Genomic DNA, 17,604 nt, shown 5'->3' with positions numbered 1-17,604 from the left:
CCAAGTGTCCTATGTGTTCTGCAAAAATGTGCCAAGCCAACCTGCCAGGATTTAAGAAAAATCCACTGAAATGAAGTGAACCATGGCCTTTGCCTTTTTTTCTTTTAAGTGGCAGATGTGAGTTTAAAAAACCACAACCAAACAAAAAACAAACACAAAACCACACAAACCAAAACCTCATTCAATACAGAGATTTAAAAATAGAAGCTAAACCAGTTTTTGGCTGGAGAGCAGATAATCTAGCTATAAAAAATAATAATACTTACCCCCCCCCCCCCAGCAACTATAGCCAGAATATATTTTAGAAAAAAGAAAATGTTCCTTTTTATCAGTGAAGAATGAAAGCTAGAGGAAACCCATCATATTTCTGCAGGATGATCAGCATCACACAGGTTCTGGCCTTCACTCCCTGCAACTATTTTAATTCAGCATATGCAAAGCTGTGAGCTGGCTAGTTGTGCAGTTCCATGCTGTAATTATTACAAGCATGAATAATTAATATCTGGGGAGAGCATTCTTGGTAAAAATGCCTTTTTAAAATTCTTTCCCAAGGTGCTTTTTTTTATGTAAGTGCATGAATCCCAGATTGCTACTTCTAATTAAATCAGAGGTTTCTTCCAAGGTGAGCATGTTAGATAACAGGGATAGAAAGCAGGGTGGCCAAGCACACAAATCTCTGAGCTTATTTTTAACTTCTTCATCACACTTGGTCCATCTTTCCTCAAATAGATCAGCTACTAATAGTAACAGTAGGATATTTTTGTAGGATCAGTTTGGATCAGACTGTTAGCTAGTTTATATGGGGAGGCCAAGTTTTTAACACCGATGGGGGATTTGGCTTGAAAATGACAGCGACAGCTCCAGGACTAGAATATAATCAAATGCAGCAGACAGCACAGCACAAGTAAGAAGCTCCCGCTAGGTATTTCAGCCTTACTGGATACTACCTGCTGCTCAGGTGCTTTTGTTCTTTTGCACTGAAGTTGATAGTGTATTTATGGGGTTTATTAACAGTGTTTTGCTGATTTAAAATAGATATGTAGTGCAAAATTACACTGATGGTTGTTAAAAGCTTAGAGATGTCACAGATTTGGATAATAATAAAATCTAAGAAACAACCTGATATTTCACTGAAACAGGTAAATTAAAAAGAAAATTATTAGTCTTCTAATAGTCCTCTACCAAATGGGTACAAACCAGCCCAGGAGCAATGGGGGACTGCTCTACTGCTGCAAGATGAGAAGTGTGCTTTTGGGTCAAGACTCTGTTGCTTGTGGGGCAGTGGTTATGGTGGTCCCAGGTGGGAGGAAGGCAACAGGGAGTGGGGACAGGAAGTACCTCTGGCATGAGGAGGGATCAGGACCTGCAGGGAGAAGATGAGTTGTGGGTAAGACCCCAGAACCTATGGATTCTAGCATAGCTGGCAGAGCAATGGAACAGACCTTTTTGGAAGGCTGGATGAAGAAGAGGATGGGAACAGACAGGAGGAATGGAGAATGTAAGCCAGGCTGACACTAGTTTTCTTCAACATTGCTGACTAAATAAGAGTAGGAAAATGCACAGATGTACAATTGTGTGTGGGAATTTTACTATATTTATCAGAGATAAAATGGAAATTTTCCTCTATGTGCTTATGTTTTCTGTCTTCTAGAGCTGAAAAAGGAGTAACTAACTAGCAAAAAGAAAAATACCACAGGCTGATGTCCCATGAATGACAACATCTTCAGCTGATGACAGTCTACTGATAGATGTTTCAGGAAAAAAAAGGAAAGGAAGGGAAAGGAGAGGAGAAGAAAGGAAATAAAAAATTTAAATAATGACTTGGCTCAACTCCTGATTATATTCTATATTCTGCTTAAAGTTGGGCTGTAAAGGTGTCCATTTAATGAAACAAGTGGGCTTCTCGCTATGCAGTGACTGCTCCAACTTCTCTAAATCAGCGGAGCTACATCTCTGTAACCTCACTTTAGTGACAAAATATAGTGTTTATGCCAGTGATACTGCAAATATGAGTATACTGAAACCGGCAACTCAAAACAAACAGTACTGAAGGCCTTAATATGGAAATCTTCTGTCTTTCAGTACCCACAGTTTTAATTTTGCATTTTGAGGTTTTAAAATTCATTAGACTATTCTTTGCCTTATTCATTTGAGTCATTCTTCAACCTCCTTCCAGCATTCTGTTTCTGATTAATAGTTATTAAGTAGTAACAGCAATGATGGGAAAACGACTATTTTGTCCTGCAAAATTCAGCAGTCCTAATAACTGTTAGTATTTCCACAGTTGAATTGGAAGATGCAGAATACAATCTGAAGCAAAGCTCACCTTTTAAAATCTCTCTCTAAAGAATATTGTGTTTCTTTTTCATTTTTATTATAACTGTGAACTATGTTTTTTCAATAGTTTATTTTAATAAAGCTGCTATTTCTTTGTTTGTAGTAAACAATAAAGCTGATCTTTCTGGTTCAGAAGCAATCTATGCTGTAGAAATAATTAAAACTATAATTGCACAATATGCCAAAAAGAAGGGTAACTTGGATAATTCAAACATCTGATTTTGTTCACAAATGCAGTGCAGAGATCCATAAACCCTTTTAGGGCAAATACAGCCTGCTTTGTATTTAAATTCAAATGTACAGAAGAGGATGGCTATTTTTTTGTTAGAATGATTGGGTTTCAAGGTTCTTAACAATGAGGCTCAGTACATATTTCAGGTGAAACCATGGAAACAGCAGGAGCCATTTTACTCAAAATAGAAATACCACAAATGACCTTGACATTTATAAGTTGATGCTGTGCTGCATGTTGTCATTTAGACTGTGAACGATGGGCATGTATTATCATGTCTTCTTTTCCAGAAGTGTCTTCCACAGAGTATTTGAAAGCTGGGGACTTCTCTCATCCTCCCTTTTTATGAGTGCAAGGTAGGAAAGTAAGGAATATGCGGGAAGACATGACAAGTTGTAAATGATGGCAGTGGAGCTTGAGAGAGTGCCAGTTGAAGGAATTTTTTTGCACCTGAAAAACGTAGTTTGAATTCTGTCTGAAGACCCATCACACAAAACTTGTCCCCTCAGGTAGCTGAGTGTGAATGGCTCTTTGCTCTCTATTGCTGTCTCTCTGCTGTCTGTGAAGAGAGAGAGAAATTTCCTGCTTTACATACCTGAACACTATTAAACATTCCAAAGTACTGCTAAATTCAAGGATTTCACCTGTTCAAGGATTGCTGGACAACATGATTTCTTAGTCTACAACCCCTGCACAAAAACCTAACTTCTACCATCTTTAAGCAGTATTTTGGCTTTTTGCTGTCATCATTCTGGGAGCCATATTTCTCTTCATGTTTGAATTATATGCTTGTTGCTGAAATATAATTGCTGACCCAAGGCCAGTGGCAGATGGGGATGTTAAACTTCTCAGCACAGGGCCCCTCTTAACAGGGTCCTCTGGAAATCACATCTTCTGAGACGTGCTGTCTGCCACTGCTTGCCCCTGTTGTAGGACATGCTGCCAGGGACAGGCACCTCAAGCGGTGGTCAGCACATATGCTCCATCATCTGCACACTGTGACCTGGCTCTTGCCAGTGGGGAAGAGTGAGGCAATGCTGTGTTTGAGTGGGGTTGATGTTTTGAGACCACTGGGTTAAGTTCTTTGCTGGCACTAACTTCTTCCGAGGAGGATGGGACTGGCCCTTCCAGTTCTCCAGCCTGGTCTCCTTTAAAAAGCCTGGACCATATATTTTTAGCCCAGGTATTCAGGATTCCAGGGATATAGTCAAAGACACTCCTAAAGAGGTTTCAGATGCATGTAGGTTTTTTGTATATCAGAAGACAGTAAGGGGCTGGAAGTAGGCAATAACCTGGAGGGTACCCTCCGACTTTTGACAGCATTTCATCTCTTTGGTGTAGCTAACACTAAAAAAAATCCCCTTGTTGAATTCACCACTTCCCCCATCTGCTAATTCACAGAACACAAACGTGTCAATGGTAATTTCTGCTTACACAATGAGCAGTAAAGGAGCTAGCATTGGGGACCTTATAAGGAGAGAATTGAAATGCCTTCTGCAGCTTGGATTGCTTTCTCCAGTGGTTTTATACAGCTCCATTGAATTCACACCCTTTCTTTCAGTCTTCAGTTCAACACTCTCTTTATTTATTTCTAGTGTGAGTGCAGTCTCCAAGTGTGTGTGCACACATGTGCATGTGTTTTTAATGGTCTTCTCTTTCACTTTGTTGAGTATCATTTCTACTTCTAAATAAGAGTTTTAAGACTTAAAGAAGCCTGCTAATACTGCCTTTGAAGCTTTACTTCATCTTGTCCTCATGCTGAGAGCAACTCTTTAGATGACAGATAGGAAGCCCATTTTCTGACATTTCAGATCCATCAACAATAGCTGCAGTGGCAACAATGACAGACGAAAAACATCTGAATGAAAATCTGCTTTAGAAGCACCATTTTAAGCAGGATTTCCATTTAATTAATCCTTATTTAGGATTAATTTTACATAGCCATTTTATATGTAAAATTATTATATTATATTATATTATATTATATTATATTATATTATATTCACCACAGGTAATATTATATATTGAAAGTGAACACACTGCAGCTTTTCTTATACAAACACAAGCTCTGTCCTTGTGGACCAGAAAGGTTTCTGAGGACTAGTAAATGCAATAAGGAACTCAATGTTTGCTCCTGCTAGCAATGGGAGCCACAGTCCCAGCAATGTCCTATATGACTTCAAGCCCACCTTGAAAGCCTCGAGGTCACAATCTGCAGTGTGTCCTCGAGCACTGTACAACACCCAGGACAGTCCATATAGACATTATCGTCTGGGTGAGAGGAGAACTGTAGTGCCTAGCTTTGCCTGGATGGATTCATTCTCCAGAGCACACTTGGGTTAACAGTCTTCCCACCCTGCTGGGTCCCTAACTTTTTTGCAACTTGTATTATTGTTCACAGATACAACAGACAAAATAGAACTTAGTTAGTACCCAGGCCACAACCATGTTGCCAACCAGGATGAGCAGAGGAAAGGACCAGATAGAGCCTTCTCCCTCCACAGGAGAGTGGAAACTGCATTTGCAGAAGGAGCTTCAGTCCCTGAGCCCTTTTTGCAATTCCATTTCTGGCAATGCCTTGCTCTATTCTAACCAGTATTTCTAATGAAAATTTCTCATCTTCCTGCTATGATTTTACCTGCTAATTAAAGCTAAAATCAGAATAGGTCTTCCTCAGTATGTCATGACACTAAGTATCTTACTAGTATCTGTGATCCTAAGATGAAGAGCTGCACAGGCTGGTGCCTTGGCTTATCTGATAGAGTATATCATAATTTAAAGAAGCACTGCAACAGTCACCTTCCTCTTATTGACAGCAGCAAGGCATTTGAATCACATCTGGAGGCACCAGTAGAGCCTGCAGCAGGAGACTAAGGGAGAAAAAATGGTGCTAGTTTGCTTTTCCCCTTTGAGAAGGTGTCCTCTCAGCCTTCCTCTCCTCTCCACCTGTCTGATGACACTCGGGAAATACTAGAAACACCAACCTGCTGCGTACAGGACCCACCAGGTCAATGGTCACCACATCTCCACTCTGCTGCCATTGCCCAGATAATGGATACTGGATTAGAGCCAATGCACATCTTTGGTGGCAGCTCAATCCTATGGGTAGAACAAACCCAATAGTATTGTCCTGAACATGGGAGAGTCACTTTGTCCTGTAACTCAGATGAGAATCTGGGACACCGAGATTATTGCTTAAGGCAATAGTAGGGTGATCTTAAACATGGAATGGGAGGCTGAAATTTATCACTTGATTTTGTACATAAGCCTCTATGACTGTCATGCCTGAAAGCTTCTTTGGGTCAGAAGCTACAGAGGCTATTGGTTGCTGAAATAAGCTTTTGCAGTGCCCACATTAAAAACACATTTTTAAAGATAAAAGGTGAATAATGTTTTAGCATATGGTTCCTCTTAGAGAATTTCCTTTTGTTCTTTTTTCAGCCTTATAAAAATAAATACATAACTTCAGGATAATTCTGCATGCATTCCTATAAGAGATCTGCAAGCTTTATTTGTATAGGGACCCTAAGGCTGTAAAACATGCCTTGATGAGCAAAATATTTATTCCTAAAACCCAACAAAGCCCTGCTCTCATATCTGGTATAAATCTGTTTTGAACATTGGTGCATATTTACCAGCTGTTGTCCTGGCTACTTTTTTGTATCTGATTTTTACACTGTATTGCTTCAGACCAGACAATTGTGAATAGCTCACTACATTCCTTTCTGGTTTTCATATTCTAAGTAGAGAACTTGGTTTAAGTGCTGGAGATGTGCAGTAGCCCCAGGACTTTGAAATGGCTTTACCACTCCAGATGTAGGGAGTAGAAGTCTTACGGACTTATCTCAGAATATAATTCTCCTCACCTCAGCAGTTTTCTCCCTTTTCAGGCCTACTGAAACAGAAGGAACCTAGCCTCTGTTCTCACAATTGAAGAACATTTTTAATATTTTCAGATTAACTGAACCAATTACACTGTCATATTTTAGATGGTAATGTATTTCATAAGAGTCTATTCTCGTGACTCCTTCTTGTGTTACTCTTATTTTGTGCTTTCTCTATATTATTCTAGGTTCAATTACTTTATTGCCACTTACCAATTACACTTCCTCATGATTTTATTTAAAATCATCAGTTCTGAATTACATGCCCTTTCACTGGACAAATGCTCTTTCCCTTTCTGTGAAGGCACAAGTGCTGATTGCAGGTGGCACATTGCTGACTCCCATCTGAGGTGACTGGCTGAGGTGACTGGCAGAGGTGGCACCTTGGAGAACCAATTCAGAGACACTGGCACAGTCCAGAAAGGTATATTTTAATGTGACTATTTCTGGACACACAGTGGTTTACTTAGAAGCTTGCAATGAGATTGATTTTTTTCTTGTACTCTGTTTAATGGTGTATTATAGATTTTGTGGGTTTTTTGGTGGTTTGTATTAAACCCCCTACATTCTGCAGTTAGTAGTGTTTGTGGTCAGGGCACACTGCAGTACACAGCAGACTAAAAGTCTGTGGAGTCACAGTAACTGCGACTGGGGGATGATGACCCAGGAGTTCCCAGACATTTTTATGCTCCTGTGTACTGACTTTTGGAGAGGATATTTTTACTCAGTGGCATTCTTCCATGTTTCTTCTATTGTGGCACTAATATTTTGTGATTCTGCCAGTGTGTTTCCCCTGAGAGAAACTAATGATCAGGTGGGGGAAAAAAACAATGAGCAAATGTTCTATTTTAATTCATAATTTTGAATTTGTATATGGGCAAGGAATTCATACAGATTCAAACTGTTATTTCAAAGCATTTTGACTTTGTTACTTAACATTTAAAACTAGCACACTTAAAGGCATGTAAGTGTAGAGAGGAGAATGATGTTTAAGGATGGTTAAGGTCATAATGCATATATTAACCAAATATAAATGCGTTAGCTTATACATGAATACAGAATTCTTGCCAAAAGGCCACTGAAAGATGACATTGAAATAAATCAGCAGATGCTGAGAAATGAGATCTCTATGAATGAGAGAGGGAAATCTGGTTTAGTCTTTATTCATGGCTTTGATCCTGGGTTCAAACAGGCTTCACAGTTTTAGTTGAATGCCTGTATAATTTTAAAAGCAGGGTGTGGTAGAGGAACTGGGACTTTTGAGGAAAAAATGTGAACATAAAGAAATAAATGGCATAGAAAGGCACAGTACAACTCCCTTCTTCCTCTCCCACGTAGCTTGGGTGAGTATCTCATGTGTCCTTAAAGCCTGATACTGCTGTGGCAGTAAGGGAAAAAAAACACAAAAAAGACTTAAAACCATAGGCATAGATCTTAGGAAACAATTACAGGCACTAAAAGTGCTTTTGCATTCGAAGCATATAGCATATCTCATTTTACTGCCGCTGGGCTATGACAGCCCTGTATACATTCCTAACAAAATACCCTGGTGTTTAATAATCTGGTATATCTTACTTGTAAATAACTTGGGGGAAAAAAGATACCTTTGATGATTAGCTGGTGGATAATCTGCCTTTAGATATTCCTTGCTTAGGGCAAGAGTGCAGCACTTAGAGCACTGCGCTGCAGGGTGAAAGCTGGCTCAAAGCTGCTCAGAGCCTCAGCACCCTGAGGTGTTTGACTGAGGGGCTCCAGTCGTGCTCCAGAGTGGAGGAAAGGGCCTCCTCCTCTTCTCAGCGCAAGGACAGAGAGAGCCTTCACAGCTCTTCCTTGGAACTGACAGACTACTCATACAGAGGTCCTGTGCTGACTCTGAAAGCTTCCTGCATCCTCCCTCTTCCCTCTGGCCTACTAGACAAATTCCTAGCACAGTCTGACATGTTGCAGGAGTGGGAATTATTTTGCCTCCTAGTTTGTCACTTAGATACGATCTCCAGAGGTTAATGGCATGAGTGAAAGAAAACATGCTTTAGTTTCCCCTTGTTTCTTCTATGCTCTCTCTTCTATTTTTTTTAATTTTATTCCTTATGTGTAGGAACAACTGAGACATTTTACACTTAAATTTATTTTTCAAAGTAAGAGTTTTTCTGTATGTACTTGCATAGGAGACAAACATAAATAATCACAAGTTAGACCCATTTTTCAGATGCTCAACTAGCTTTTTCAGACAAACACAGTTAAACACTGGGGTTTTGCTTACACAGTTATGTCAAGTAGATTCCCTGTAACTTACCTCTTGAGACTTGGCATCTTCTAAAAGATGACAGTAAGCTTCCAAGAAACATCACTATGACTAATACAGGTGGCGTGGCCTTTATCCTGCTGCTCTTTGCTCCCACCACCCTGACCCCACTGTAGATCATGATGCTGTTCCGAGGGTGGGAGGGCATGGCATAGGGCAACCTATAATGCAGAATAATGACTTCAGTGAGAAAAGGTAGCACTTTCATCTCTGATATGTACAGTTTCAATGCTGACAGCTGTCACCCCTGAATGTAACCATTATGTCTGAGGCTGCCTTTTCTTCCTTTCCCCTATTGCTTTGCACCTCCCTGGCATTAAAGGTTTTTTATTTCATTCATGAAACTGTAGCTAGCTCTTCTCTGGAGATCAACAAATGTTAAGGTGAATTTATCTAAATGGTATCTGACTGTGGTTAAGCTCATTTCTCATACTAAATGAACTCTTTAGTTTAGGATCTGCTGTTATGAGTGCTCTCTCTGACAGCCCAAATAAAACTAATGAGCTGCTGCCTCCCAGCAGTGAGCTGCCCTCAGGAGTTCATTAGGACACTGGCTTGGTGAGAGTCTCTGAGGAGTGAACTTGTCCTTTCACTTCATGATTCCCAATGCTCACGCTCCAGGAGGACATAAAGCCCATTAAACTCCTAATGCACATCCTGTTTTGCTTATTGCTTTATTAATATTAGGCTGGGAATGAAGAGCAGATGTTGCCCAAAAATGGCAGCAGTGTTAGGCAAAAGGGGAAGGAAGATAAGTGTGTTGATTTATTGCACCTGGGGCATGACATAGAGTGGAAAATCTGTGGGGAAATGTGAAATACTAAAGGAAAAGCAGAGCCATCAACTCCCACCCCCCTTCAGCTGAGTTCTTCCCTCTCTTTGTGGCCTGGAATGGATCAGGCTGAGACACCTTGTTGGGTGTCAACAGCTCCCTGGATTAGCAAAGACATTTAAAGCATCAACTTCATCACAACTGAAGTGTGACCTTAAAAAGATGGTGTCTTTGTAGATATTTTCTTCTCTTCTGAAACTGACACAGCTCGTGAGACCAAGACAGCCTGCATTAAGGAACCTCTGCTCACGGTTACTATCTCTCTGAGGACAGGTCATGTTCCTCAAAGAAGAGCAGCTGTGCTGTGCAAGTGTTCACCACAGCAGCAGGGGCAGCCCACATAAGTGGGAAGGAGGTTGTCAGCTGGGAACATAGGAACTGTTAAGATGAAGGATCTGTCTTCCAGTAGTCCTGACTTAATAATGTCTTTTGCTAACACATATAAACCAAAAGTAGGATGTCAGCTCATGTCCTTAATCTAGCAAAATGGGAACTATGTTATTTTGCAGTTGTAGCCATAAACAGACCATTCTGCAACAGTAATTGATTGCTTTGTGCTTGAGTGATACCATACATTTTGAATTCACTATGGTGAAATTTTAAAAGCAGAAAGTTTGCATAATAAGTCTTATACATTTGTATTTTATTGTGAAGTTGGGTACCATAATTGCACCTTCCGTAATTAACCTGTCAACTGAAGACAGTAATAATGATTACCCATTCATCACTTGGCACTGGATGCTCATACCCACTGCAGACTACAAATACTCTCTTTGCTGAAGTAACCTGTTATATAAGTATTCAGAACCAAAAGTAAGCAGGGAAGCCATGCATTTTGGCACCTGTACTCAGCTGAAATAAATTCCTGAGACAAACAACTTCACCTAGTCTTAAGCACAATTTTATCTCTTGATAGGTTTGCTACTGTGGAAAGAATTGAAATTGTACCTGTTTTCAGGCTTTAGTGTTTGCAACTGCTATGTTATTCTGCAATAAAGTCTTCCCTGAGTCTCCTTTTCTGCAGGCTAAACAACCCCAACTCCCTCAGATGCTCCTCATAAGACTTGTTCTCTAGAGCCTTCACCAGCTTCACTGACCCTCTTTGGATGCACCTTTATGTCTTTCTCGGAGTGAGGGGCCCAGAAGTGAACACAATATTCAAGGTACAGCCTCACCAGTGCCAAGTACAGCAGGATGTTCACTTTCCTAGTTCTGGTGGGCACACTATTTCTGATACAAGCCAGGATGCTGCTGATCTTCTTGGTTACCTCAGCATACTGATGATTCATATTCAACCTAGGAAAAACAAAGTATTGTTTTTCTTTTTTTTTTTTTCTCTTTTTTTTTTTTTTTTTTTTAAAGGAGGGGAAGCAAATCAAGGGTAAATCCTCAATCCTGCCAGAAAGCACTAGCTCTTCAGAAATGTCTAGGATATTGTACTTCTTTCGTGTATTCCTCCGCATTATTTTATGGTAAAACTTGAAGCAAAAAGAGGAATACCTCATCAGCTCACCCTGCATCAAACCACAACAAATGTCACCATTTGCAGGAATATCTAGATTTAATACTAGATCTGTAAAAATCAGAGTTGGGAAAAAAACCAGTGCAATTCATAACACTACACAAACTGAGAAGGGGAGTAGGAAGAAACTCTGTGAGGAATGAACACCAAACTTTTCCTGCACGAGCACAGGTTTTGTGTATGTTTCCCACTTTCGGAGATAGTCTGCATTGGAGACAGGACCTTGGATAAAATGGATCATCAGGTGTCCCAGCTTTCTATTTTCATAAATCATTAAATAAATAAAATAATCACTGTATCCTTTCTTCTCACTTTGCAGCAGACGCTATAATTGAAGTCTCATCTCCCGAATACTTCATGACCCCGGTGCGTACCGCAGACACCCACAAAGCTGCCTGGGGCTGACCGCGGTGCCTATATCGCTTGGGGTACTCCGCTGACTTTCTCAGCCACCGCCGCGAAACTGCAGCGCTCGGTAGCTCCCAGAGGAGGGAGAGCCCCAGCACCGGGCAGCCGCTCGCAAAGCCAGCGCTGCCCCCGGGCTCACCCTCCAGGAGGTGCTCCACAGGCTCTTGCGGGGGGATGTTACTAGGGCTGCTGCTCTGCCCTGTCGGTGCAGGTCGCGAGTGTCGCGGAGCCTCTTCCTTGTCAGCTACGAGGGAGACTGGAAGAGGGGCGAGTGCCAGGCGGCATCGCCCAGCTTTGCCCGGCCCGGCGGCGGCAGCTGCCGCGCCTGCGCTCCACTGAACCGCCCGGGGAGGCGGAGGCGGCCGAGGGGGACCTGGCTTTGGGTGACGGGCGAGGGGCCCCGCTGGTTACCAGGCTCTGCCGCCTCCAGCTCCGCAGGCACGGTGAGTAGCCCCGTCTTTCCGCCCCGCCGCAGCCGGGAGGAGGGAGCCCGGTGAGCCCCGCCGTCTTCCCCCTCTGCCCACACCGGGGGTCGGGGGAGAGCAGCCTCTGGGGCCCGGCTGCCCGGTCTGCCGCTACTTCCCCTGCCCACCCTTCCATGCGGCCGCACCGAGCAGAAGGCGGCGGGGAGACAAAAGCAGACAAAGGAGGCAAAACGCGTGTTTCGCTGCCGGGTAGGCAGGGCTGCGCATCACTGGCCGCTTGGCGGTCCCTCGTGTCCGCGGGCTCGGGGGTCACCCAGGAAAGCTTGGGCGGCGAGGTCGGCCCCGGGGTGCTGGCTCCTAGGGTGCCCGCCTCCGGTGCCCGGTATCGGCTTTGTTCCCCTCTCCTCCGCCCGCTGCTGCTCTCCGGGCCGCCGAGTTGTAGCGGAGTATTTATTTCAGCGCGTTTATTTTTAGGCTGGAAAATAAAAGGGTTGGCACGGCGACCTCTGGTTGTCGCATCCGGCGCCTAATAAAAGGGTCGCACTCTGGTCGAGGCCCAAGGACGTGTGTGTCAGCCCCTGTTCTTATGTAAATCCGTGTGCTGACCCCAAGGATGCGGTCCCTGGGGCACTCCCGCGACCCTCCTCCCGGTATGGGCAGTGGGCGCTCCCCGGAGCTGAACGCAGCCCGTAGGGTCGGGTCGGCAGAGACCAGGGCTGCGGTGGTGGGGCAAGGGGCGGTGGGGCCAGGGGCGGTGGGGCGGGCGCCGCTGACCTCCCGTGCTTGCTCTCCGCCCCGCAGATCGGCAGCACCCCCCGCAGATCGGAGCTCTGACACCGGTGTTGGCGGCGCGGAGAGAGGAGGATGCGGTCGGCGGAGCGGCAGCAGCGGGCGGCATTTCCCCGCGGCGGGTGGGCTGCTCGCGAGGCCCCGGCGGGCAGCTGCTGAGTGCGGCGCCGCGGGCATGCTGCGGCGGGGGGCAGGAGGCGACGGCAGCGGAGCGAGACTAAGGGAGGATGGAGCCACAAAGGACTTTGGCTGACACGTGCGGCTAGGGCCACCCCTTTCCCTCCCTCCTCCCCTCCCCGCTATGTTGCGCTCCTGCCGGGCCCCTCAGCGCGCTCGACGCACGGCGGCGATGGAGCCTGACAGACTCCTCTGAGCCCACGGCCGGACCCAGCATGGCCTCTGCAGGGACCCCGGCGCAGCGGCGCCCCGGGGCGGAGCGGCCGGCGGTGGCGGCGGGGGGCCGGGCGGAGTCGCCGCGGGGCCGCAGCCTGCCTGCGTCCGGCGGGGCGGCGCCGCTGGGCCGCGGGGCCGCGCTCGGCTCCCCCCTGGCGGCCGGGGGGGGCGGCGGGACTCCGCCGAGCCCCGCCGCGGGACCGGCTCCCCAGGTCGAACGGGCCGGGAGCGCCAGCGGGAGCTTCTCCTGGAGGACGGAGCGCGGCCGGACGGCGGTGCCCGGGCGTGGGGTGTCCCTGGGGCCCCCGCTGCCGCCGCCACCGGTGCTGCTGGCGGGGCCCCCGGGCAGAGCGTGCCTGCGGGCTGTGCTGGCGGACTCGCGCTTCTTCCTGGTGTGCATGTGCTTCCTGACCTTCATCCAGTCCCTCATGGTCTCCGGCTACCTGAGCAGCGTCATCACCACCATCGAGCGGAGATACAGCCTCAAGAGCTCGGAGTCAGGGCTGCTGGTCAGCTGCTTTGACATTGGGAGCCTGGTGGTGGTGGTCTTCATCAGCTACTTTGGGGGGCGTGGACGGAGGCCGCTCTGGCTGGCTGTAGGGGGGTTTTTCATAGCCCTTGGGGCTGCACTCTTCTCCTTACCTCATTTCATCTCTCCGCCATACCAGATACAGGAATTGAACTCCTCTGTCAGTAACGAAGGCTTGTGTGTGACTGGCAATGGCACCGCCAAAGAGCAGTGGGAGTCGCCAGCCTGCGTCAAGGACTCCGGTGGAAACGACCACTCTCTCTATGTAGCTTTATTCATTTGTGCCCAAATCCTCATTGGCATGGGCTCCACACCCATCTATACCTTGGGACCAACCTACTTAGATGACAATGTCAAGAAAGAAAACGCCTCACTTTACCTAGGTAAGGCATCTAAGAACCAGGGTGCTTTGAAGGCAGGTCCCTCTGAGGGACCAGTTGCAGGTACTGCTGCCCTGTGCTTTGTGAACAACATCACTGCTAAGCTTTCCTTCCAAAGTGAACTGTTGAAGTAAAATTGCTGTGCTTTCCTCTTTCTAAAATGTTCTGTGGAGTGGTGAACCATGGTGACAAGTGGAGCTAAGGTGGTGGGTGCAGAGGCTGCTGGCCTCTCACACTCCTGCAAGGGGAACAGGACGCCAGAGAAGGTTGGCTTCCCTGGCACTTTTCAGCACTTGACATTAGCAGGTGATGTGTTCAGAAAGCAATGTTAAAGTTTTCCATGCCCCTTCAAGTTTCTTTTTGCTAATGCAGAAGCTGTATATTCCTATATTTTGGTCAGGGTGCCTCAAGCCTGGAGTCTCTATGATGTTAATGTTTTATGAGCACTTTGAGAGATTTTGGCATGCTTTGTTTTGCTTTCCCAGCATTCGTTTATCTTTAGCTAGCAGTACATTTCGGCTGGCATTGATAAGTAATCTGGCAACTCAAAACGAATTAATAAGCGTTGATAAAACAGCAAGTAAAACATTTAAGAGCTCAGTTATGTGACCTCAAGGGACACAACAAAATGACAGTCCAGTCTGTCACCTGGCTTTTGACAGGTACAAACAGGTCTTACTGATAATTGTGCTTTCATCACAGGAGAAAGGGGTTTCTCAGAGAACTGGGTACTAAACTTTTTTGGAGTTTCAACATTATGATGGGCACCATACATTTTTGATAACTTGTACAATACGTAAGAAGATTGGCTGTTCTATGACTTTGCATTAGTATCCTGCAGGATTCTGTAAGAAATGAACCTCGCATACTCCTTCAAATTCTTTTCAGTTAAAGAGAGGCACTTATAGGGCTGAGAGCTGCAAGGGCTTTTGGATGCTCAGCATTACCATCTGCAGTTCAGCTTACTTTGATTTCATGATAACAGTGGAGATAATCATTCCATGTAAAACAGACATGCATGAAAGGAATACACTCAGGAGTGTGTGTGTGTAATTACTTTATTAAGTGAAAGTAGTGATCCAGATGAGTATTTTTATTCCTTTTGGCCTGTTGTTCAGCAATTTGTCTGTTCCCTGAACTGTTTTAAAGCCATGCATGGTCTATGTGCCATGTCTTGAGAGAGCCTGAGGCACTTTGGGTTTTCAGAAGGAGGGAGAGGTATTAATCTGGGTTTTTTTTTCTGTTGTTTTCACAGTATTGCTAATCTGCCCAGTGAAATACTTGTCAAAGTGTTTTTCCTCTCTTCCCTCTGAGAAAGGTTAAGTGGCATGGAAATATAGATTAACCTAGAATCACCTTTATTGGCAGTATGAAAAAGCAGTGTCTCATTGGTGAGGTTAGTAATTGTAGTTTGGAGCAACAGAGATGAGGCTGAAACTTTTACAAATAGATGATTTCATACCATCCTCAAGCACATGGGAGAAAAGGAAATGGAAAAGCTGTAGGTGAGAAATGAAGGTTAAAAGGGATAAACTGTGGAGAGGAGAAGAAAGTCTTTACCAAAGGGAGCAGCAAGGTCAGTGGTCGGAAATCCTCACTGTGCTGGCTACTGAAGGACTTCTAGAACAGGAAATCGCAATAAAGTGACTCAGGTAACTTTTAATTGCATCAAAGATCAGCCTTAAAGTTAACAAAGGTAAAAGACACCAGCAGCTGTTGGAAGGCTGGATGTGACCCTTTACCCGCCAGGCACTGAAGGCAGCTTTGATATGTACTGAGGGTCCCCTTGTGTTTGTATGTTGTGATTCAGAAGAGTAAAGATGAGGTACCTGGCTACAGTATACATGAAAAATTGATGTCTGATTGTAACCACAGGGAGAGGAATTAAAATAAACACAAAGCATGTTTAAACATTGAGTAAAATGTACCATCACATCCGTTCAGTCTTTAAGCTACTCAGGGTTAGAAGTGATGTTGCTTCCCATTGGAAATCTTTTTTAAATAGTGCAAAATTCTAAGCAAACTTTTAACTTGTTCAGATTTGAATATTTGCCTCACTATAGACTTAGGCAAATGACTCAGGGGCAGGAGTAAAGTCTGAGTTCTGTAGGGGAAAAAAAAAAAAAAGAAAAAAGAAGAGCGTTGTTTGCCATGTTGATGTGAGCAAACATGTTTTTTTGGAGCTTCTCAGTGGTTTGGAATGTTTCCTGTTCTCAAGGAGAGGGATTTGTGGACGGCTGGCAGCCCAGCTGGATACAAGGATAGGATAGAGGCAGCTAGGGCATGGCTGTGCAGGCCAGCTCCATGGTATGATTTTATTACTGGGGCAAGCTATGCACATGATGTCAAAATGTAAAATGTATGCATGCATGTGGGTGTGAGCTAGCAAGAAGTCTTGGAGTGGGCCATGGGACCTGAAGTTTTGAAAAGAGAAGAAAGCCTGTTGAAACAGATCCCAGTCACACTGATACATATGTCTGAGTGAAGACACTGCATTTAAAAAGAATAACCTCTAACACAAAGTGGAAGGTCACTAACATGTTTGTGATCATGCTGGCATTGCTTTCTATGGCTTTCTTATGTCAAAGAAAAATAGCATATATAAACGTGTTCAGATGAGAAACATTTGTTTACAAGCGTGCGCACATGATGAAAGTTCCATTGAGCTGCAGAACTGGAGAGCTCTTCAGTCCTGCAAGTGTGTCCACTAAGCGTAGGTCAGTAAAGCCACCCAGAGTATTACTAATCCTGATTCTACAAAAACTCACCTTATGTGGCTGTGGAAGCTATCTTATTTATTTTCCAAGTTAATCCAGCTCAGGGCTTGAGTGGCAATAGCATATCCTCTTAAGTGTAGGCATGCAAGCTCCATGTGGACAGCTGTTTTAACATTCCTGGCTGGAAGTCCTGCTCTCAAAAAACATATCTGATGCTTATACATAGTCTCTTGGCTGGCTACACTTAAGTCCATCTGTCAGGGTGGCACGGGGCCAGCTTACAAGGTGTTATGTCATTTTTAGTAAGACAGAGGTGCCAGCAGGGATGTGTATTTGGGCTGCCTGCATAGCTATGTGCAAGCTCACTCTTCTGTGGCATGTTTCTTCCTTGTGAAGGCAGTGCCATCTCCAGGTCCTCCTGCCCCTTAAACTCAGCGGTGCTTTGATGCCTCGATGCTAACTTTGAGAAAATGTATGACATCAGGCTTGGAAGCAAGTGGTGATTGTAACAGGTGCCTAGGAAATACAAGAACCAGCTCCCTTAATCACAGATAATCCAAAATGGAAGTTACACACTTTCTATAAAAATTGGGCAATCACTAAATCGTCCTTGTCCTCTCCTAAGGTCTGTTCTGTCTGTGCTCAGTTGTACCATAGCATGTCTGTTGTCGGCTGCCTGATGTGTGCGAGTTTTCCTTTTGATTAATTAAATTAAATTAATTGTAATTTAATTAGGAGTTGAATTGGACTTCACAAATCTTGGTGTTTCTGCTACTTGTCAGATTCTAGCACTTAAAACACAGCATATTTTTCCTACAAACTGGGTTTTTTTTGTTGGTTTTTGTTTTGTTTGG

The 17,604-nt window shown here is 44.6% G+C and overlaps 1 protein-coding gene across 1 annotated transcript in view; it reads left to right on the top strand.

Moving 5' to 3' along the window:
- The first annotated feature begins 12,987 nt into the window (after positions 1–12,987).
- The window catches only part of SLCO5A1 (solute carrier organic anion transporter family member 5A1), a 64,743-nt gene continuing 60,126 nt past the window's right edge, over positions 12,988–17,604 (top strand). Inside the window, exon 1 of the mRNA XM_061342784.1 lies at positions 12,988–14,036. Within this exon, the coding sequence (XP_061198768.1) occupies positions 13,124–14,036 (913 nt within the window). The 5' untranslated portion in view covers positions 12,988–13,123. The remainder of the gene's footprint in view (positions 14,037–17,604) is intronic.

Source organism: Neopsephotus bourkii, unplaced genomic scaffold (assembly GCF_033783945.1).
Source record: "Neopsephotus bourkii isolate Nb327-2 ecotype Australia unplaced genomic scaffold, CSIRO-AGI_Nbou_v1 NB_1820, whole genome shotgun sequence".
Classification (NCBI taxonomy): domain Eukaryota; kingdom Metazoa; phylum Chordata; class Aves; order Psittaciformes; family Psittacidae; genus Neopsephotus; species Neopsephotus bourkii.
This window is presented reverse-complemented; position numbering and strand designations above follow the sequence as displayed.